At 40.0% G+C, this 24,418-nt stretch overlaps 1 protein-coding gene across 1 annotated transcript in view; it reads right to left on the bottom strand.

Annotated features, from left to right (window-relative positions):
- The window catches only part of GCLC (glutamate-cysteine ligase catalytic subunit), a 38,158-nt gene that overhangs the window by 2,022 nt on the left and 11,718 nt on the right, over positions 1-24,418 (bottom strand). The window contains exons 2-15 of the mRNA XM_064650345.1: positions 21,017-21,129; positions 19,495-19,677; positions 16,770-16,883; positions 15,958-16,016; positions 15,734-15,870; positions 10,041-10,115; positions 9,017-9,133; positions 8,050-8,188; positions 7,418-7,530; positions 6,657-6,749; positions 5,814-5,918; positions 3,621-3,702; positions 3,421-3,524; positions 3,208-3,328 (exon numbers count right to left, since the gene is read on the bottom strand). Of these exons, the coding sequence (XP_064506415.1) occupies positions 3,208-3,328; positions 3,421-3,524; positions 3,621-3,702; positions 5,814-5,918; positions 6,657-6,749; positions 7,418-7,530; positions 8,050-8,188; positions 9,017-9,133; positions 10,041-10,115; positions 15,734-15,870; positions 15,958-16,016; positions 16,770-16,883; positions 19,495-19,677; positions 21,017-21,129 (1,555 nt within the window). The remainder of the gene's footprint in view (positions 1-3,207; positions 3,329-3,420; positions 3,525-3,620; positions 3,703-5,813; positions 5,919-6,656; positions 6,750-7,417; positions 7,531-8,049; positions 8,189-9,016; positions 9,134-10,040; positions 10,116-15,733; positions 15,871-15,957; positions 16,017-16,769; positions 16,884-19,494; positions 19,678-21,016; positions 21,130-24,418) is intronic.

Raw genomic sequence — 24,418 nt, 5'->3', positions numbered from 1 at the left:
ACAGACACCTCTACACAACTATATATATACAAAATAATTTTGTAGTTCATCCAGCTCCGCTGCTAGTTTTGATCTGTCTACCTTTGCTTACTATTCTTTCTCCCTCTGGCAGCTACTTAGCAAAAAAAAGGCAGGTTCCCAATTGTACCAATTTCTGGTTTGGACACACTACCTCTGCTTCACTACACAATACTTGGAGTGGTCAGCAAGTGCCTAAAGGTCCCCAACACTTCTATACAGGGTCTTTGAAGAGCACACACCACTTGCAGGAGAACTGACATTCCTAGAAAGTAGCAGCTGGAGGCCAGGCTGCTAAATCTTGCTCCTGAATGCCGCATATGCAGGCAAACCTTAACTACTACAAGTTTAAGGTAACTCTGACAGCAAGACATTAAGATAGGCTGATGGGATGCTCGAAGAGCCTAGCAAAACTTTTATGGCTAGCTACTGGAACATCAGTTTCCTCATGAGAGTGGAAAGAATCAAGAACTTCCACCACAGAAGTTTTCAGTTTAAGAATATTATAAAAAGAAAGAGGAATCTAGCTGGAGAAAGCATGGAGGAACACACAATAAAAAGTAAAAAGCATCCAAGACTGTTTAAAAATATGCTAGCAGTGGTTTTGAACAGAGGTACATGAACACAAATGAGAAAAATTGCAAAAAAAATACAGGAAAGAAAAGCAGATAAAAAAGGTTATTAGAAATAAAAATGTCCTTCAAAAACCAGAAGTCATGTTTTAAAGAATGAGGCCAGAATTTTTATAGAAGAAGAGGGCAGAAAAAAAACCCAATACCCAAGAAACATTTTTTATTGAAGACAATAAAAACTCACAGGAAAACTTTCTCATACCAACAAGAAGCAGGAGGCCTGCAAGAAAAGCAGTGGAGCCAGGAGATCAGCAGAGTAAGGCATAAAAAAGAGACACATTCCTGGACTGAAAGCCTTACAGGCTGTCTATGCAGGAGGAGCTGGGAGCAGTCCAGTGCACACCAACATAGACACCTAGTGGCCAGGCACTCCCCATCCTTGTCACAGTGTAAATGTGCAGCACAGCCTGTGGCTCTCAAAGATCGTACAGGGATAAGGCACCATAGACTGACAAAAGGTGTGAGACAACTTCCAAGCAAGGAGAGACAAGACAAAGGGAATTGCAAGCTCAGAAGCAACTGAAGTTGTTCAGAAGTACTGGAGAGGTCTGAACAATTATGAATGTTGATGAGAATTGAGTAGAAAAATGTGCTCCTACAACATAGGAACTAGAAGGCATATCATGGAATAACTGGGAAGAGCATTTAAACTAAACACTCAAAACTACAGGAACTACTTTTTTTCAGTGCATATAATAGAACTGTGGCATTTCTTACTGTATGACTTTATGGGAACCAAAAGTGTAACTGCTTCAAGGGCAAGGCAAAGATCATGGAAATCACATTTGTGACCGTTCATCAAGCACTGTTGACTGCTGCACCAGCGTTGGCCGAGAGAGCTCCCACACTGCAGGCAGCCGGGAGCCAGGAGAGCACAGCAGGACAAGGATTGCTTGATGCTGCTATCTCAGTACTGCTCTCATTAATATTTGGTGGTGGTCAGCACCTGCTGCCTGCCTACCAAATCTGTAGTCTCACTGAGTGGTGGCAGTCACACACCACCTAGACAGAGACCAGGAGGGCAATACCCCGCTGTGCTGCAAGAGAGGCTGTAACTGAAGCTCAGATGGATGATATCAGGGCAAGGTTACAGCCACAGCAGCTAAGGTGTCAGTGTTTAACTCACGAGTGTTGTGTTCACCATTTGAGGAGAGAAATCAGAAAAATGGCCACTCTTTGTGGACATGACATGCTAGACAGGCTGCAGATCAGGAACATTTGATTTAAGATTGAGAGTAAACTGGAATACTCTAAAGCTCACAACTGAGAAACATCATGGCACAGTAATACAATACCTAATGCTTTTTATTCTGTGAATTCTGGCTCTTAAGGAGCATCATTTAAATGTCATTTCAGTTCATTAGAGCTAAACCATAAACCCTAGACTCTTATCTACCTCACTCTCACACATTTTAGGACTGTGTAAATACACGAACTGACTTTTGCAATGACTGCAACTTTGCATACCAGGTAGCAAAGCTGTTCTTTGGAGGGAAACACCTGCCAGTAGGGGTTGGACCCAGGTCACTTATGCATTCCTTGTTTTTTCAAAAGTATTTCTCTGAAGGGGAAAATCCAACAACAGACAAGCAAATATTTAAAAATTTATTACCATTCTGAAGTACTGCTAAAGTACTGAATTACCAGGTGAGAGAAAGTCCAGATTTCCAGCTCAGCTTTGAAAAGGTCTTTACCTAGAATACCCATGCTGTAGAAGTTTCTACAGCAATTTTCAAGAACTAAAAAGGAATGCAATACTTTAATTTAAAATTGGGGGGGGAGGGGAAAGAAAAAAGTCTTGAATTAAGAGACTAAAATTATCTTGCTAAATTTACTGCAAGGCAGGTGTTCAAGGGATTTGCAAAGAAAAAGTTAAAAAGCTGCTGAAGTCTGTGCTAAGCACTCAGTTCTGAATTAAAGTTCAGCCTACATCTTTTACTCATTATACTGCTGCATTTTAAGAAGGAAAATAAAGAGTCTTTATACCACCTGTCTTGAAAAACATTGCAACATGGGAAAGACCAGAAAAGCCTGGGTTGCTCTGTGTTGAAGGAGTTTTGCTACTTACAGAAGGGCTTCCTTATCAGGGAGCTAAAGCCTATGTTCTATGCTCTAGCATACCTGAGTTTAGACTTATGAATCCTTTGGAGCAGCATGCTTTGGAGTCACACCAGTAACACCAAGCAGGCTACCAGACCCAGCCTCACTCTTACACCTCCCAAGTGACAGGGAAAAGTGGGTTAGTATATGTACAAACTCCTACAAAGTGGAGAGTACACTGGCAAAAGCAGCAGTAAGTGGTGCTGAACAGAGAAATCTTGGATTGGACATATGCTACCCTCTAAACTTTATTGGTTACTAATTTAAATTCTAAAATGGATCACTAAACATTAATAATCAAAATTAAACAGGATCAGATTAAAGCCAGAGAACATGCTCCAGTCCTTTGCTTTCATGATTCAACACTTAAACCAGACAGCCACCACTGCCATCAGTTTTACCCAACTGAAAGCAGGAAAATGCCAGGAAAATCGATGTCCAAAAATGTCAAACATACCAGAGGCTCTCTTTTTTATTAGCTTCAGGTAGTTTAGGATGGTGCACCTTGTGTCCACATCCACTTCCATATTTTCAAGATAGGAATTCAAAACTGGGATCAAACCAGGAAAGACTCCTTCCTGTGTACGAGAACAGAATCAGCATAAAACACACTCAGTCTGGTTTCTGGGAGGGCAGAATACAGTGTGTTCCAAGTAGAAGAGGCTATGACCTTTCCATTGATAATAGTATCAATGCTCATCAAGGTGTACTCTTCTGTGTCGGTGCTTGCCCCATTCTGTGCAGAGCCACATCCATCCACAACAGCATTTCCTCCTTCATGGGTGACAAAGGGAAAGGACAAAATGGTTAGAAGGCAGCAGATGCACTTACCATTGACAATAGTGTTAGTCAGATTGCTTGTTGTGATACCTTTGCATATATCTTTCCTGAAGTAAAACATTCCCTGTCGGACAGCATCTCTTTTCTGGGCCACTTTCATGTTTTCATCCACCTGGCAAAAGAAGTATTTCAGAGATGTGTGACTCTTTGGAGCAGTAGGACTCTACCAAACTCTCACATTTTGGTTTCATAAGTTGAAACATCTACTATGTTTCTTATTATTTCATCGCACAGGTCAAGCTGTGGAGATAAGTTTGATTTCATTCTTCAGTGTCCAGTACAAACCCACAAAGAGACGACTTTTTATGAAACTGGGTCTCCAGCGGAAAAAGGTAATGGTCTCCTGTTAGAACATGCTATGCTAATTTAAGTTTGGATGAAAACACAGGAAAATTTGTGATTAACATGTTGCATCCCACGTGGCAGACTTCTTTGCATATTTAGATGCAATTCAAATGAGTACAGAAGAAGAAAATTGCTATTTCCCTAGCCACAGCTTGCTTCTTTTATTAACAAAATCATTGCTGCCTTCAGAAGAGTTATCACCATATTAAACAAACTTTTGGAAACAGCATTCAAGTAACTTTGTATGGGAATTGTATCTATTCCATTCGCAAACATCTGTTAGATATTTCAACTTAAGATTGCTAGTAAAGAAGTTCTAAATTGCAGACTTCTCAAAAATTCTGCAAATGACAAAGTACATGTGCTCTGCAAATGACATAAGCATTGCTCTGTATTCCTGGATGGAAGATTTTGTCCAACTTATTTGGTCAGTATGTTCTCAGGGAATTAACATCATACAGCTTTAGGACATCGGCTTTACCGCATTATCTTCAGAAGAAAGGATATGGATTTGCTGAATTCTTTGACCTTTAATTAAGGGCAATGCAAAATCTTTACTTCTTACCTTTCAAAGCTTTGTTTTCAAATGTCTATTTTTATTCATATTATGAAACTAATTTACACAACAGGCTGTTTTGAAAGTTTGAAAGAACTCCAGTCCCAGCTGATGAGTGTTCAACCGCATTCAATCAGACAGCAAAGATTAGTGTGAGATTAGCCCCATAACTCCCTATTATTTTACTTGAAAGAGGCAGGCTTACCAATGTTTGTGCAATTCTATGTTGCATTACCTGCCAAATTACTTGGTGAGCTCAAGCAATTTTAAGCCCACCAGTCCCCCAGTTCTGTTCAGGTTCTTTCAGCACCTAATCTCTTTAACATTTTTAACTAGTAGTTAAAAATTGTGTCATTTTGAGACACTTTAAATAACAAGTAACTATGTAATATAAGTGCTAAATTGCTGCATTATTTATCAAGTCTGAACTCCCTGACATCTCATTTTAGAAGTCATACCAAATGTATGGTATCATTACTGTAAATTTACAGCTTCAGTGTTTTTCTCCAGTTTAATTAGAAAATACTATGAAAAGCCACAGGATACACGGCTATGCTGTAGCCAACACAACCGGGATTTTCCAGTAGGGAGTTTGTCAAAAGCCTTCTGCACTACAAGACCTTTTTTAAAGTTACCTATAACACTGCAGGAATATACATCTAAAAAGACATTTTTTGGTCAAGGGCCTCAGAAAGAGGATATGTAGGGACAGTTTCACACAAAACAGTTCAGCAATTTTGAGGACAAGATTAAGGCAAAAGCACATTTTGCATGGCTGGTCTGTCTAAATACAAGTCACAGCTGTGACCAGAATCAGCAGTATTTGTTTCCACTCAAATACTGTGTAACACTAAGCATGCTGACTCCTCCTTTCCCTCTCCACCAGATACAAACAAAACAGAGAATAATAGCATGAGACATAGGCAACAGTCATGCTAAAATAAGTATCTAAAGTTTTTATTTTGTCCTCCACGGGTTATTTCCCCAACCACGTAAAATGCTCCAAACATGCCCTTTTCCCAGCCTCCAAACAGCCTTGTGGCAATGGTATTTCTCGACATTTCTGCAGTAGTCAGACACTGCTAGGCACCACAGAAATTCCTACAGCATTTGTCTATAAGTTTAATTCCATGAGACAGCAGTAAAATTGTTTAATACTGTAGAGTTGACATCAATTCAAAGTACTGCTATAGATGAAAACTGACTGAAAGATAAAATGACTATTCTGTAAGTGCACAAATATTATTTCCTAGCTTGCAGGGGATAAAAATCAGGCAAATACATTGCATTTATTTCTAATGGATCTGATCTTTCACACCTACCTTGGACAAAGGAATGAGAAAATCCAGTTTATACGACAGAATCACTCTGGTTAGCAATACCACAAACACAACATACGCAGAGTTTTCAAAGTCTGTTAACTGGACCTAGACATGAAAGGATTAGAAAGTCAATTACTGTAGTGAGAACACACTCGTGCAAGTAGTCAAATATTGAGGACAGTTTAAAACACTTTGACTTGAATGTTCACGTTGGTGCTTGTATTCACACACACACACCCCAAGATGGTGACGCACACACAGGAATCATCAGCAGTGACTTGAAATGCACAATGCACACACACATGCTTCAACAAACTCAACCTTCAATCCGATACCAAAACACAATTGTGTTTCAAAAGACTATCTACTGCACCTTCAGGCTCTCTGTCTAATTACAGATGTATAGTAGCTTTTAAATTTCCACTCCTTAAAGGGATTAAATTCAGAGAGCTCAGAAACTGACAGCTACAGAATTAAAGCACTCATGAAAAACAAAACAATGACAGTAGAATTGTTCAGTACCAGGAAATGTACTGGAAAAATACAGTTTCTAGAAGCTAAATGGGGCTTTGTTTACTGTTGCTTTAATACAAGCCTAATTCCTTTCCCCATCACCCCAAAGCCATTAGCATGCGTTGCTGTGCTGCAGTGGATTCACCTGTCAGTTACATTCCCACAGTTCACGTCTGATTAAACACTGCTGTCCACTTCACTTGCATCTAGCAATTCAGAGGGGAGAAACCACAGCACAAGTAATAAGAGTTTGATACTGGATGGCATAATGCCTGGTACTTTTCCACTTAAAAGGAAATGCACTCTTGTGCATACTGACGTCTTTCTTACCTCCATAGGTCTGAATTCCACTCTCCATCCAATATCTGAATTGGGAGGTGGTGGCTTAAACCTCATTGTCTGCCAGTTTGTAGACTGAATATTCTGCAAAGCACATGAAATAATCTGTCACAGTCAAGATACACATCATTCTATAATATAATCAAAGAAAAATAAGCAGATAAACTAGTCGTAATATTTTCCTTGGAACAGCCAATCAAGTTAGAGAAGTGCTTCCAAAGTGGCATGACTTCCTAAACCCCCCAGTAAAAGTACCCATCCTAGGAGCAAATACGTTACACTTTCTCATGCTATTGTGGTTGAGTATTATGTACAAGATACTAGGGCACCAGTATACAGCTGACTTTTTTTTTTATGAGGGGTTGACACATCCCAAACTAAAAATACCTAATATCACCATAGCTATTATCTCACAAAACTGTAAAAGAGAGACGTTTCTACATAACTAAAATGCAAAACGGTTTTTAGGAGGCCACAAAAACAGACAGTTCCCCTTAACACTGATATATACAGCTATAATTTGGGCTCTTCTTATTTTATTTGGTTTAAAGTATAAGCCATCACCTTCTAAATAAAAGATAAAAAAATAATATGCTTATTACTGCAAAGTCATGCTAAAGAACTAGTTGAAGTGAAAGTGCAATGAAAAAATTCTTAGCTACTACAGCCATCCTCCAGTTAAGCAGTACTATAAAGAATAAACAACTATACATATGAAAATATTTACTAAATTCCTCCAAATCAGACATAACCTCAAAATGGTCGGATTCATTTGCATCATCTAGATGTATTCTCTCCTCAAACAAAGTCAATGGGTCTCGAATGAACAAGTGTGCAATATGCTGTGCCAAAAGGTGGTCAATACCTACAAAATGAAAATTCAAACAATTCACACATATCAAAACAGGCTCTAGGAAAAATTTTTTTACAAGACTGAAAACATCCAACTCTGCAATACTACCTTCAACCCACCACATCCTGTTAAAGTTTAAATGATGACTTCAGGAAGGAAGGAAATGATTAAAGAGAAAAAAAAAAGAACAGGTTCTTGTTTGGAAATGGCAGTTGAATATTGGTGTGGCTGCCTGTTTCTTCCTGTTTTCTGATGCACTCTGTGCCATGTTTCCTAAAGCAGTTCTGCTCTCTCCATAAAGATAAAATATTAACTTCAGCTTGAGAAACTCAGTTTGATGCATTAGGGACAGTTTCTGTTATAAATGAATCCTTTTTAAAAAACTCTCAAGATCACACTACATAGATACTTCCTGAGTAGGAGTAACTCTGAGGGCTGCACAATGATTGTAACAAACAAGAACAAAACCAAAATATCCCCACACACTGCAAACATAATTCTTAACCTGCTCATAATGAAGCAAGCACTTACCTTCCTTTATTAGGTGCTCGTAGATATCTTTGTCTATTGTCAAATCAATGTCATTGTATTTCTCACCACATTCAGATAGATAACTGTCTATGGAATCATATCTGGATTTACTGATTCTATAATGGTTGTTCTTCAGTGGCTATATAATTTAAGAATACAATATTTTAACAGCTTGTTAACAATGTTACCTAAGTTTCGCTCACTAATGACACTTATGTGAGAATTATTACCCTGTTTAAAAAAGCCCTACAGTCTCAATTAAAATTATTAAAAAAGCATGAGTCTTAAATAGGATCAATAGAAAGCAGTTCTGGAATTATGACTATTTTGTTTGCAGACATATGTATCTGAGCAAAAAACCAGTCATCACACATTGACTAGAAATCTCTAGAAGTGGAAACTTCTTCCTGATATAATATACCATTACCCCAAGTACCTGGAAAGCATTATTACAACTATTGCAACACATACCAATACAGTTTCACTACATGTACATTGTTAGAGATGCTTTTAAATTTCAAGTAGATTTTTAAAACTATTTATTATTAAAACTATTTTCTAAGTGCCTTGAATGCAAATTCCTTCTTAGAGAAACTTTAGGTTCGAGTTCTGACATCTGGCTCTCTTCACATAGTTCTAGTTTATATTACTTGGCAGCACCTGCTATTTAATCCAGAGCAATTTTTGCCTTTTGGGCTCAAGCACAAACTGAGAAGTTTCATCACAGGGGGCCCTTTTCAGCAAGCTGTGGAGGACTGGGATTCCATACCTAATTAAAAATATATATTTGCTAAGACAAACTGTACGACCAAGGTGAGTGTTTACACCATCTTTCCAATATTTTCCAAAAAAACCACTATATTCCCTCTTTATGGATTCTGATGAGCACAAGCAGAATTTGATGCTAAAGGAGATTTAACTTTTTTACCTGAAAAAACCCAGACATCTACTACCTAACATTACTCACCTCTAGCCCTCTCTCTTCGCGTGTTCGATCATCTACAGATGCAGAGATTACTCCCCAGCGACAGTCAATATCAGACACGTAGCCTCTGTAGAATGGAGATGCAGCACTCAATGCCATCTAAAATAAAACAGTCTCATATGAAAACAAAGGACAGGCCAAGGAACCAAAAGCAAAATACAGCCCTACTGGAAAGGGAAACATGCTGGTCCAGAAGTAATTCAAGTATATACTTCAGTGTAACGTACAGCCAAAGCCTGTATAACCGAAAATTTCTCAACTGCTACCTCCAGAAAATGCTTAGATGGGGGGCTGCATTACTGAAGTGGCATCTGACACTCTCCAAATGTTTTTACCTCTACAGATCAGCATTTAAGGAACACAAAAATGACATAGGCAGAAGCAATTTTGTGACAAATCAGCAAGTATTCTGCTTGCACACTTTGAAACTTTACAAGCTCACCTGGCAGGCATTTTATTTTGTTAATTTTTGTTTGGCCAAGCACCTTAGCAACACAGCTGGAACATACCTCACTCAGGGCAGGATCTGCTCACCATCCAGACCAGAGAGATACTTTATTTCTGTAACACCTGCTATAAACATCTGTTTATGACCACATGCTTACAAAAGGGACAGCTTTAAACAACTTAAGCTGAAATCCTCTGTAACACCAGCGCAGAGTTGAAAAATTAAAAATTGTTTTCAGGAGTGAACTTGCCTTGATTCCAAGAAAAACCACCCCAAATGTATTTTTAGAACTACTCAACAGGAGTCTTGTGCATGTGGGAGTGAGGGCAGAGGAGAATAAACAGATATGAGGACCGGGAAAGAACAGGTATCATCTGTTTTGTGGTGTCATTTGCACATTAAACAGATAACACAACTCATGTGACAACCTAGAAATAGTCTGACACTTCTCCCAGAGCACCAAATTTGTGAGCTTGTAATTTAAATTTTATTTTTTTTTTACATGTAGTGGCTTTTGACACTAAGGAAGAGTTCATCTGACACATGTCCATTACTTACCACAATGGGACAAATTGTGGCTAGCTGATCATAGAGATACCTTGCTTCGGAAATGCTGCAAGCCTGGAATGTTACCTGTTGGAAGTAGTACAGTCGCTATCACCATTTCTATAATCATACTACAAGCATCGTCTTCCTAGATTTAAAAATCAATGATATAATAAAATGATTTAAATACCAAAAATTGTAGATATTTTTTTGGTTGGTTGGTTGACTTTGGGTGGGGTTTTTTTGTGTGGATCCTCCTCCTACGTCTTGGGCACATTTTTGCCCCACCTATCAGTAGCATTTATATTACAAGCTTTTTTTCCACGCTGTTTCCATGTTTATTAAAAGATTGCAGACCATAAGTCTTCCATGATGAGGCTAAATATACAAACACTTGCCAGAATCAAAGAAAACTGAGTTAACATCTACAATACACATGGGTTGGTAATGCACCTTCAGGAAATAAGCCAGGAACCTACTTACTTAGAACAACAGTCAGACTTTACTGTAGATCTAACATTTGTTTTATGTGACGCTAATCCTGTTTAAAAGAACATTTCAAGATGCCTTTGATCCTGCAAAACTGCAAAAAAATAAATATCTGTGTGTCTACTGTAACTTCCATTAAAAAAAAAGTCCAGCTTTGCCTGTTTCAGAGGTCAGAACACAGCAAAAGATGGAAAATAAATGTTACTTGCAGAAGCCATTAATACTGTGGAAATCCCACCACATATAGGCCACTGGAAAATATAACTGCTTTGTAATCTTTTTGTGAAATTTGCTGAGAGCAGCATCAAACACAAGATACATTTCTAGTAGCAGACCTTACCCTCTAGACTTCTCAAACCAACACTTTATGCATTTTAAAAATGCAGAGTGATCAATCACCTCAAAAGTCTCTTCATCTTAGCAGTTTACATGTTTACATATCAGAGGATAACTCAGTTGGGAGTGTACCCCTGTACCACTACCACTACATTATACAACACACTTCAGCTCTAGATCACCATTACTGCTTGTTGCCCTGAAGAATGCCAGCTGAACACAGACTTTCCTGTTCCACAGATAATAATGAGTTCCACAAAACATAAATGTTCTTCTCAGCTTGCCACTGAAAACCAATACAGTCTCAAGTTAAGACTCAAAAAAACCTAAACCCAACCAACAAATCCCTCCAAAACCCCTGAGTTCACTGGTGCCTCAGTGGTGGGCTTTTCTAGGAGGGTGTCGGTGACGGTAGTGTAGGAAGAATATGGGATTTGTTTGTATTTTTTTTGTTTGTCTTTTTAAATCTGCAGCCAACGTTCACTAAAACATTCTAAGTTAGAAAATGGTTGTGCTGTAGACAATATATTTCTTCTGTGTCTATCCTTCAAGTGGCTATCACAAAAAAATCCAAGCAAACAAAAATCCACACTTTAAAAGGACAAGATTATTTAATTCTCTTGCAGAGAAGCAGCTAAGTATGATTTCTTATCACTAACTTGGGACATTCAGCACTAGGGAGCCAGCCTTGGAGTGGAGGTGGGTTGACAGCCACCTATACTCTCTCCCCAGACACTGATATTTGCCTCCTCTTCTATGTTTATTCCAAACCACAATAAATATGAGATTCAACATGGTTTCTAGACAAACATCCCATTACAGAGAAAAAGGGCATGGCTGTCTTCTCCAGAGGAGGGCTATAGGCACTGCAGGGGCGGCACCTCTCACCCCACTGCCAGTGCAGGCTGTCCCAGCTGAGCTCATCAGGACATTATTTTTAACCCTGGAAACACATCAAACCAAGCTCTAGCTTGGTGCACAGTAAGAAAAAAAGGGACAAAACAAAAACCAACCAACAGAACCACTCCCAAAACACAAAAGGAAGTATGCATACTGTAAACTACTTTATAAAAAATAGGTGGGGAAAACATGTTTTCTTCTAGTCAATTATCAGGAATTATCAGTTGATCCAGAAGCAGCTGCCAGCCTTGTTTTCATCCTCCCTTTGACGATAACAGGACTACCAAATTTGAATTTGGCCACTGATTACAAGAATGGGGACTAGTGAAATGGTATTCCTTAAACAGGAATTTACTATTTTTTTTTGAAGTTCATACAATGACTGAATGATAAGGCTGGATTTCTTTTTTTGGTCTTAAATAAGAGAGATGGTACAAAATATGCCATACCAAACTTAACACTTTGTAAAACCACACAGTATTATGTACACTTCACTACTTCATCAGATTCTCCCTAACTTGCCCTTACTGACAAGAAACCATACTTAGCAGCTGTCAATAACTTCTATTTATTCGGCTTTTGTAGTTTTTCAGTCTCAAAGGGAAGTGCTTTTTATGGGGTTATTTCTGCCACTGCTATGAAACAAGAAGAGCCTGGAGAATTTCCCTTAATCCCACACAGACTTAACACTAGCCTCTTCCTAGCTCTGCTTCCAACATGGTGGTGGCAACGGGCACATTTTATTAATGTCAAATATACTGCAGCTACCTAAAGGCATCAGTCAGCCCCCAGCATCAGGCTGACAGAGAAATATTAAAAACAAACAGAAATTGGAAGGATTAAAGCACTCCCAATAATCAGCACCTGGATTTAAAGGGAAGATACTGTAAGATAGGAGTAACTCAGGCAAATGAATGAAAGTAAGAAAACAGAACCAAGAATGTCTCCCAACACATAGTAACAGAAGATAGCTATCCATGTGGATTTGATAGGTTCGCGGTACAAGCAGGGAGAAGACAAGTCCTTATCAGATACATAAAATATTTAAGAATGAGAAACTTTATACAGGAGTTCATGATGTTTGTAAATAAAATAAAATTATACAAGAGCAGAAAGCTACTTATTTTAAAAAATATTCCCGTGACCTCTTGCCACTCCCTCCTTTGCTGTTCTAAGAATACGGAAGAGGAAAAATACCCAAAATGAATAACCAAAAACTCCCTCACATTCCTACAAGACAGCTCAGTTTCCATCTTCACAGTGTCCTTTGGTCATGCCTGAAAGATGACTAGAATGGAAGATGATCTTTGGAAAGTGCTGGAGTTCTAGGAGCAGGTACTCGATCAAATGCAGTTTGACCCTTCCAGCAAGTCATCCAACCACATTTGAATATCAGCAGAAAATAAACATAATGCAAACAAATAAATTTGATGTCTTGGATTGGCCCTGGCTGGATGCCAGGTGCCCACCAAAGCCACCCTACCTCCTCAGCTGGACAGGGAAGAGAAAATGTGACGAAAGGCTCATGGATAGAGATAAGGACAGGGAGAGATCGCAGAATCAACTAGCTTGGAAAAGACTTCTCAGATCATTGAGTCCAGCCCATGACTGAGCACCACCAAGCCAACTAGACCATGGCACTAAGTGCCATGTCCAGTCTTTCCTTAAACACTTCCAGAGACGATGACTCTACCCCCTTGCTGGGCAGCCCATTTCAGTGTCTAATCATCTCACCTATAAAGAATTTTTTCCTAAACTTCCCCTGGCGAAGCTTAAGACTCTTGCCTGTCACTAGTTGCCTGGGAGAAGAGGCTTACCCCCATCTGGCTACACCTTCCTTTCAGGCAGTTGTAGAGAGTGATAAGGTCTCCCCTGAGCCTCCTCTTCTCCAGGCTAAACACCCCCAGCTCCCTCAGTCACTCCTCACAGAACATGCGCTCCAGAACCTTCACCAACTTCACTGCCCTTCTCTGGACACGCTCCAGCACCTCAGTGTCCTTCCTGAATTGAGCGGCCCAGAACTGAACAAAGTACTTGAGATGTGGCCTCACCAGTGCTAAGTACATGGGAAGAATCACTGTCCTGGTCCTGCTGGTGACACTATTCCTGATACAGGCCAGGATGTCATTGGCCTTCTTGGCCACCTGGGCACACTGCTGGCTCATGTTCAGCACTGCCTGGGGTTTCTGCGGCCAAAGTGCAGGACCCAATACTTGGCCTTGTTGAACCTCGTGCCGTTGGTCTCAGCCCATCTATCCACTCTGTCCGGGTCCCTCTGCAGGTCTTCCTACCCTCCAGTAGATCCCCACTCTGACCCAACTCAGTGAGGTGAGATTCACCAGTTACTGTCACAGGCAAAACAGGCTTGACTTGGAGAAATTAACTGAATTACTAGTCAAATCAGAGTAGAATAATGAGAAATAAAAACTAAAACACCCACTCCTCCCTTCTTCCCAGGCTCAACTTCACTCCCAAATTCTCTACCTTCTCCTGTCCCAGCAGTGCAGGGGGACAGGGAATGGGAGCTGGGGTCAGTTCATCATATATTCTCTCTGCTGCTCCTTCCTCCTCAGGGGGAGGACTTCTCACACTTTTCCCCTGCTCCATCATGAGGTGCTTCCCATGGGACAGTCCTCCAAAAACTGCTCCAACAGGAGTCCTTGTCCTGGCTTCAGCTGGGACAGATAATTTTGTTCTTAATGGCTGGAACAGCGCTGTGTTTTGGATTGTACGAGAATAATGTTGATAACACACTGATGTTTTAGTTGTTGCTGAGCAGGGCTTACTCTAAATCAAGGACTTCTCAGTTTCCCATGCTCTGTCAGAGAGCAGGTGCACAGAAAGCCAGGAGGGAGCACAGCCAGGACCCCAACTGGCCACAGGGATACCCCATACCATATGACATCATGCTCAGTACATAAACTGGGGGGAGTTAGTTGCAAGGGGCCGACTGCTGCTCAGGGACTGGCTGGGCATTTGGCGGCAGGTTGTGAGCAACTGTACCACTGAGCATCACTTTTCTTTTGAGTTTTATTCCCCTCTCTCTCATTTTTATTACTAGTACAATTATATTCTAGTTTATTTCAATTATTAAGCTGTTCTTATCCCAACCCATGAGTTTCACCTTTTTCTGACTCTCCTCCTCATACCACCAGGGGTGGGAGTGTACATGTGTATGAGGGAGCATGGTATTTATTTACTGGGTGAGTTTAAACCACGACAGCCCTTCCCATGGGCTACACTTCATGAACTGCTCCATAGGGTGCAGTCCTTCAGGAACTGACTGCTCCAGCATGGATGCTCCATGGGGTGACAGGTCCTGCTAGGAACCTGCTCCATTGCAGGCTTCCCACAGGCCTCCTTCGTGCATCCACCTGTTTCGGTGTAAGGTTCTCCAACAGCTGCAGGTGGATTTCTGCTCCACTGTCATCCTTCTGCCTCATCATGGTCTTCACTGCAGGCTCCAGGGGAATCTCAGCTCTGTCACCCAGAGCACCTCCTCACCACCCTTCTTCACTGACCCTGGTGCCTGGAGAGCTCTTCCTCTCACATGTTCTCACTCCTATCTTTGGCTGCAGTGCCATTGTGCAGTTTTTTCCCTCCTTCTTAATGTATTATCCCAGAGGTGCTACCACTGTTGCTGATGGGCTCGGCCTTGGCCGGTGCTGGGTCTGTCTTGGAACCAGCTGGCATTGGCTCTCTTGGACATGGAGGAAGCTTCCAGCCACTTCTCAGAACAGCCATCCCTTCAGCCCCTCTGTGATCAAAACCTGGCCAGCCAAACCCAATATACCCAGATTTTAAAACCAGATTACCAGACATAACATTATATTTGTTCTTCTATCTCCCCTTTTGCCCCAGTGATGGAAAACGCATCAGTTGAATTAAGAAAGCGAAAGTAGACATAAGGCAAGTCTTAAAACGGGAAGCATTTAGGGGAAAAAACATGCAGAAACATCTTGAAAGCATATGCACTTTACCTGGAGACAACAGTTTCCCATTCCAAAACCCATAGCATCCATGTATATATAGTCTGGCTTAGCCGCCTTTGCTGCTTCTCCATCATCATTAGGAAACGTTTCGATAAATGGTGATGGTGTGTTCTTATCTTTAAATACTGTGAAAAATACAGGTAACAGTAACTCAGAGCAGGAGATTGAACAATTATTTTAAAAAAGCAAAAAGAAAGACTGAATTTACTCACTTGGTACATTTATCACAACCTTTTCTCCTCTTCGGTGTCGAATGTTTCTGGTCAGTGTACTACAACAAAAAAAAGTTCGTGGAATTATCTGAAATTTTCTCTTTATGCAGATGTTTTTGCAGTTAATTGCTTAACAATTCTGAATGTCAACAAATTCAGAATGTCAACTTCCTATTTATTTTGAGCATTTTTCTTCAGGATGGTTCTTTTCCTGGTTTAAGGTAGACAACACTGATTTTTTATCCTGTGAAGTCAGTCTTATTTTGATGGACTTCACAGTACTACGCTGATAAAACAGTCAGAAGTAAAAGGTAAAGACCTGAAGAATAAAAGGGCAAGATAAAAGGTGTGCTTAGTTTTTAAATAGAATAATTTTCATTTTTCAAAGTCTCACCTTACAGTGAAAACCCCTCTCAGACTATAGAAGTACAACATGATCCATTTCAGAGTAACCAGGGCAAGCTGCTGCCTACACTGAGATGTCGCTGTGACATACCTGAGAGCTGGATTAGCTCGTGCCACACGATTTCCAACTGGAAACAATTTGGCAGTAGCAAAATCAAAACCTTTTGCCCCATAACAACATGAACTATTATATAAGGTACTTGAACTTAACAGTTTACTTTCTTAAATCACTTTGAAAAGAAAAAACATGTCATCACAACCATTTCTGTCCAAGTGCTTACAATATCTGCAGCAACTAGACACAGTGCTCTCTATTCCAGTAATGTAAAGAATTTGCAGGTGTGTCTAAGATATTTAGGCAAAGAAAAAATATTCGGCTTCTCATCAGACTTCCCAAATATTCTTACCTAAATCTAGGATGTTTATTGATGGCTTCATCTGGAAAAAAGAGGGATTTTGAAGCTCCTCCTTCTACTGGTCTTGGCTTATATTCCGGCAGTGTAAACCCAGGACACCCTAACCTATGTAACACAACAATGAGATCCAAGCTGTAATGAAAACAGACTGTGATTTTAAAATGGTCAGATGATCAGAGATTAGGATCCTAGTAGACAACCAGCCAACAACTAGCTTCCATGGTGGTTAAGACAGCCTTTTTTTTTATTTTTTCAAACCACTAGTCTACCATTATGGACATTTTCAGTGGCTGAAGTAGGAGACTTCACAGTATTATGTAGAGTATATACACGTTAGAGTGTGTCAGCGCTCGTCACTAATACTGACACGCAACTGCATTCTGTGCCTTCAAGAGATTCTCTAGAGGATACAGGTTAATGCTGACTGCTGAAGTCATTTATCCAGCTCTGCTCCCAACAATCTACCCCTCTTAAAATATATACCTAACCAACTCTGTAAGAATCAGAGGTAGTTTCAAGTGATACATCCTGAGTTTCATAGCAGCTTGTAATTCTAGAACTCTGAAAATTCCTATGAGAGGAATGTAATAACCAAAGAAAAATGCAGCTATTAGTGTAAAATATTGAGAGAAATGCAAGCTAATCAGAATATAACTCTCCCCTTTGAGAAACTCCATTTATGTTTCAGAGTCACCTGAAACAAAAATTAGCTTTCAGTACAGCTTAGACAAAGGAATCGTTGACAAGGTGGAGGTAAAGAAGCAGAAGATTAATTTCTCCATGCTGCCCAGTAAAAAGGGCAAAGATTATGTTATCTTGAGAGGCTCTACTATTTAGATGGATAAAAAAAAAGTTAGCTGATAAAGCTATAAACAAAGTACACAAAATACTAGGAAACACATTTCTGAAAATATAATTTATTCTCAGCATGTATTTTACTACTGTTTTCTTCTTCCTAGTTTATGTATACAAGTTGTCCTGCAACTTGTAAACCCAGCTTCATTACCTATGAAAGTGCTACACTGCAAACTGCATCCCTCCGGTCCTCAAGACAGAAAACAACTTTCTGGCCCAGCAGCAGGGGCTCACGAATTTAAGAACTAGAGACACTTACCTAGCATCTAAGCTAGAAATTTTTAATATTTAAGCATTTTCAGGTTGTTAATTTTTAACTGAGTTATTTTAATTTGAATAAACTTACTTCTTTACCTTTCTTCTGTCAGCACTCTGACAAGTTTTTTTTCCTTTTCAAATGCAGTTTTTTTTATTATACGCACGTGTACATGCACAGATGCACACAGGCATATGTACACGTCATTGTAGAGAGAATGTGGCATAAAACTCCAAACCCATGAAACCTCAGAAATATATTAGCAAGACTCCAGTCAAACCAACAGGCCTTGAATTGTAAGATAGTGAAAGGTGCAAGAAGTAAACTAAATTAGGCTAGCCTAGGGAGACCTCTGAGGTACGAAACTATGTTTGGGAGGACCCATAAGTAATAAACAAACTACATTTTATTATTTACTAGCTTCTACTGAGCTTTTAGCAACACATTTACTGAGGTGTAATGTCTTGCTCCTACAGTGATGTAAGAAGTATCTATTTGTATCTATAAAGCGATGAAGAACTCTCCCTTTATTCCCTGCAAAACTGGGTCAAAAATGTTTGTATAGAAAATTTATTTAATGACATAATATATTTATAAGGTTGCAGGGAAAAACCCCCACAATTCTGTAATACACTGAGAACTTAACCACTGGACTTTAAATAAGTTCTTATTACACCTAGTACAGCTCCGATAAAGAGAAAACAGCATTCATGGGGCTTAATGCAGGCATTTTGGCACCTGAACTTCACTGCTAAGTCATATTTTGTACTGTTCCTGCTCTCAGCAAGAATTTAGGGCCACTGCATTCTGTATTACCCAAGAAACTAGCCAGTAAGGTCAGCTATTTGTCTTCTGCTGCAGAGCAACTTTTTAACCATTATAAGCATAACTATCTTCATCACTTCACTGACCAGGCTAGTTAGAATGAACATAATAAATCCCTGCCTAGAATTATGTTTGAAAGGAATGCATAAAGTACAGTTTCTCCTAGGTAATGAAGTACATCTTGAATTTAATTTCTTCAAGTATGTCTTAATAACAATAAAAAGGAGGAAATCTACCCTTTTTTGTAAGGGTATTATCCACCCAGGAGAGATGCTCTCCTTTCTAGATTCTGTAAGTACAGTATTGCATTATAGAAGTCTTAAGTCTGTGTGTTCCAAACTACCAGAAGCTTACATGCACTACAGTGAAAAAGTAGAGTTAAAAAATAGATCAGGTTAGCCATATTTTGCAAAATTGCTATTTATAAAGATTAAAGGTAAAGATCAATAGGTAAAGAGAAACCTTTTATATATGAATTGCTCTATCAACTCAAGATGGCAGACTATTCTATATACAACATATAGAATATATGTTATGAATATTCAGGTATTCTCTCCTAATACAAAATTGTCACAGGTTAGAAGCAAGCTAAAAAGATGCTTATTTGCTTGTCTTGCTGCAATGAAAATTTTAGGAAACATGACTGGAACATCAAGCCAAAGTACTTCAACTGAATCATGTTTTTCTCTATTTCATTGTACAGTTAGCTATATGCAGTAAGGAGAAAAACTGTATAAGGAGAATAGGAAACATGGCATTACACTTCAATAACCATCTCACCTTGGAAATGATGTCACAGTGCAAACAGCCTCATTTTCTTTGAGTACAGAAGCAGCCTCTTGACGTCTTTTCCTCATGTTGTCTTGCACAGTGTTGAACTCAGACATGGTTCCCCCATATGGCTGCCCAGGTGTCCCCTCAATCATGTAACTTCCATATTCTGGTCTCCAGAGTGTTGGGTGGCTATAATAAAATAATAGCCTCATGTAAATATTTCAGCAACTTTAAAAAAGATTAATTATTTGGGAGAATTACAGAAATTAATACCACTTGCAAGAAAAACCTCCTAAATTTGATTATTTGACAGTAACACAACGTACCTTCCAATGTACCTCACTGCCAGGAGGCAGTACAAAGAAAAGAAGGCACAGTTTGGCAGTAATAGTGTTGCTGTATAGTGCAGCAAGCAGAATTTGCTTACGTCATCAAATTGCAATCACCTTTAGTATCTGTCTCAAGCTTTGTTTCTTGGGGTTTTAACTAAAACTGGAAAGTACAGAACCCTCTAATGCTTTCACAGTGCAAGGTATGACAAAAGTTCTGTTCCATTTCTTATTTTTACTGCCTGTCCTGTTTTACAAATTTATTGGGTTAAGATTAAAATGCAGTTTAAGTGCACCTAGTCATCCCTAAAAAGAAGTACCTGCCCATGCCCTTGTGAAGCCATGCCTACTCTGTGGAGCACACCCTACCACAGGCAGAGCAACTTCTTACTATTCTCCTGACAGTAGCCATCTTGACGCTAAAAGCAAAGGGGTTCCTTCTCGTAGGCTTTCACTAGTCCCCCTACCAAGAAAGACAGAAAGGGAAGCCTTACTGGAAGAGGAGGTTAAGGCAGATAGAGAGAAGCTGACAGGTCCAGGGGACAAAAGCCTTTCATCTCTACCCTCCTGTAAGCTGTGACCTGCTTTTGGCTCTCTTCAGCCAAAACACTTTGCTGTCTCTGGTCTCATTTCTCTGCTGCCATCAGTTAGAAGGTAATGTACAGTTCTCTGAATAGTTGAAATAGGGACATATTCTAATTATTCCTCAAAACACCACAGGGGAGGATAGGGAAAAACTTTCCTGCCAACCTTACATCTGCATTCCTAATTCTTCCACAAACGGGAGAGTGCTCCTACAGACAACAGGCTTCCCTATACAGCCCTCACTTGCTCCTGAAGTCAGACATACAGGAACAAGTGCACACACACATATGCTTTATGGAGCAGGGATTACTGTGTACACACAGACACAAAATCAGAGCAAGACAAAAAAATACCCAAACTACAACTTCTGTGGGCTCACCATTACATCCTCCTTTTTTTCAAAGCATAATATAAAAAGCACATGGACTGCCTGCAAGTGTGCTCAAAATCTTTCACTTCCTGAACCCCAGATTTATCTGAAAATATCAGTATCTGTGGTTTACAGTTTTACCAACAGCAGATTTGAGTGTTAAGCCAGGTCTACAAAATTCTGTACAGTACCATAGCAGGAGGATTAAAAAAAAAAAAGAAAGAAACAGGAAACAGCTACTCACTTTGGGTTTACCTTCTCCCCCTTTTCTTGCAGTGTTTGAAGAACTTCTTCACCACAGAGTGCCAGGCGCACTTTCTTATTCTCATGGTCAAATTTTACTAACATATATTCCACCTTGTAAATAATAAAAACAAAACAAACAATTAAACAGTAAGGTTTTGTTCTGACACAAACACAGTGGCACACAGTTTTAAGCATCAACTGGAAAAAAAATGTCACACTGAACTTTACATAAGCTTAAAAACCATCACTAACTGTGAATGCAGTAAGCAGTACTGATGAAGATGTATGCTGGCTTATTTAATCTTGAATAAAGAATGCAAATTCCTTGAAATCAGCCTTGAAATTTCTTTTCCTCCATTTCTAATTTGGGATATTTCACAAAAAAAAAAATCCTGAATTTGTATTTGCCTCCACACTATTTTTAGACAAGAAAAAATTAAAACCCATGCAAGCACGACATTTCATTGTCATTCCACGAGTTACAGTCTTTGGTTCTGACAAAAAAACCCACCAAATAAACAAAAAAAGGGGAGTCATTCTACAAGACATTCATTTACACCCATCACTTGTTGGAGCTAATAAAGGCATTAGCACAGTGCCTCACTAGGCACAGGACAGGGGTTTCCTCTGCTACTTGATTCAGCTTTGCTGCCATATTTTCTTCTTCTCCTGCCCAGCGGTGTACCTTTCCCTTAGACCTCTGCCTCCTTGGCCCTGTTCCTACCCCAGTGTGCAACCCACACTCGATCCAACAAGCCACTTATGACAGCAGTGCTGCATCCCACCACTAGAGAATATTGTTTCCCTAAAAGAGATTATCTGAAAGCAGCCAAACTTGGAACACCCTCATCTCAAACTTTCTAATCTCCATGCATACTTGCTGTCAAAGCTCCCGTAAAGACTTCTAGAGTGCTACCCAGAACAGCAATCTAACAGCCTCCTGGATCTTGTAGCCCTTAAATACTTACTGATACACTCTATTTCCTAACACCTATTTGGCAGGGGTTGCTTTGCGATGTTCTGGGAAGTGTGAAAGACAAACCAGTGCCCAAGTGCAATGTATTGCCTATCATGTAAAAACAGAAGTCGCACACAGAAACGTGTTACCAGGATACTGGTTTTCAAACCCCTGACTGGACCAGCGGTCATATCCAGTGCTTTTGTTGGAGGCTCTCAAACTGCTGTCTCCAAGACTTACATAAATCATCTAGTTGAAACGTCAACTTACAGTTAAAAATTCAGGCTGCAGTTTCACAGTTAGAACTTGTCAGAGGTTTTGCACTGTGCTCCTCTGTTTCATTTTCCAACACTGTCTAGAGCCACATCCTTCTGTGCTTTACAGATATGACTGCTCCAGCTCCAGGAGATCAGATTCATGCAAGATGCTGATGGATACCAACTCATGGCAACTTCTGTTTTGTATAGAAGTCTGATGTGTACAGGAAAGCAACTTGCCAAAACACAGGGAACTTTTGCCATGTTTTCCAGCACTCTGGAAGTGGATTTGTAGGCTTCATCTTCGTTGGTTGCTTCAGTGTCCATGGAAGAGTTATTGCTTGCTACTGTGATAAAAAATACAATCCACTGCTGGGATTTGCAATTAAATCTCAAGCAGCATTATCCAAGAGTGTTTGTAATTCTACAGAATCTGATCAGACACAAACTCTGGAGGGACTCATTCAGCAATTTTTTAAGATCAGATTTTAATTCCCTGAAGAAAAATAAGGATTTCTAGTTTCTGTGCAAGACAACACTTCTTTGTGTAGTGTACTTTGTGGTTTGCATGTACTATGCCACCATAATCTTCACCATTATCTTGAGATAACTACAGACTATAGTCAACCAGAACACATTCCAATACTGATTTAATTATTACCTAGTACCAGTCTCTCCAGTAACACTTGACCCTGATTACTGGCAAGAAAAATGGACTTTCATACCTTCCAGTCTCCTACACGTTCAACATCATCTCCTGCTTTGTAAAAGCATTCTCATTAGTAGCCAGCCTAAACTAGAGAGGGTATGCGAGTCCACAGGTGTGAGCCACACATATGGACACAGAATGGGCATCAAGCCCACTGCATGCATGGTGAATACATAAATATGCTACTACCATTAGCCTCTTCTCTTAGAAATCCCCCTCCAAAGGTAGCTGTAATGAGCTGCTGGTGAGAACGCTGTACTTCTCTATAAATGGAATTACAAGTTTCAGAAAAGAAAATAAGCCAAAAGGGTAAAGAAACATTAATCCAAGAAGGTAAACCCAAAGAAATCAGTGTTTCATATTCCAAGTACAGTAGTGAATATACTGTATTTATGCATCTAGCTTTAGAAACAATTATTACTCTTGCCTCCAGAAACATTGACTAAATCTTCAAAGCTGTCTTAACACAGGGAAGATCTGCCGTTAATTTTAATGAGAAAAGAAAAAAAACTTCAGACGGCTGCCAACAGTTCCAAGTAACCCACAGAGCATCTTGACAACAGAGGGACTGACTGAATGAGCATCCTTAAAGAATGTAATTTAGGCTCATCAAAAGATTTATCCTACAGCTACAAAGAAAAAAAAAAACAAATGCAGAGTTCACACATTTTTACATTCAACTTCAGCTCATCATTCACAGCCTTCTCACATGTTTTTGATCCACAATAAAGTTTAGAGAAATGCAGCCAAGCTGAGAGAGTCAGCCTGCCTGGCAGAGATTCGAGTCCAAGGGCCACCAAATATGTGGGGTTTCACCCAACATTCATAATTCATCATTTTGCCAAGCTCTTCAGAGTTCATTTTTCCCTCTAATTTTAACTATTTTAACTAAGGCTCCTTAGCAAGTAGCAAAATATATATCAGGTCAAACTACTGATGCAGATGGCTGACTTAGAGCCAGCTAGGACAGTGCACACTGCCGTGGTAAGGAAGGCGGCCACTTTGGACCCAAGTTCCCAGTCAGTGCTCTCACCCTGCAGCAAACCCTACATACCTCTATCCTCTGGCCAGTACCTGCTGCAAGGCTGCTGAGGACAAGATACTGGAAAGTAGTGCCACAGAAAGGGACCTGGGGGTCCTGGTTGATGGCAAGTTGAATATGAGTCAGCAGTGCCCTGGCAGCCAGGAAGGCCAACCCTGTCCTGGGGGGCATCAGGCAAAGCATTTCCAGCCGGTCAAGGGAGGGAATTGTCCCACTCTGCTCTGCATCTTGAATATTCTGTGCACTTTTGGGCACCACAATATAAGAAAGATATTAAGCCATTAGGGCGTGTCCAAAGGAGGGCAATGAGGATGGTGAAGAGCCTGGAGGGGAAGCTGTATGAGGAGCGGCTGAGGTCACCTGGTCTGTTCAGCCTGGAGGAGACTGAATGGAGACCTCCTTGCAGTCTACAACTTCCTCATGAGTGGAAGAGG

This window comes from Pseudopipra pipra, chromosome 3 (genome assembly GCF_036250125.1).
Source record: "Pseudopipra pipra isolate bDixPip1 chromosome 3, bDixPip1.hap1, whole genome shotgun sequence".
NCBI lineage: Eukaryota > Metazoa > Chordata > Aves > Passeriformes > Pipridae > Pseudopipra > Pseudopipra pipra.
This window is presented reverse-complemented; position numbering and strand designations above follow the sequence as displayed.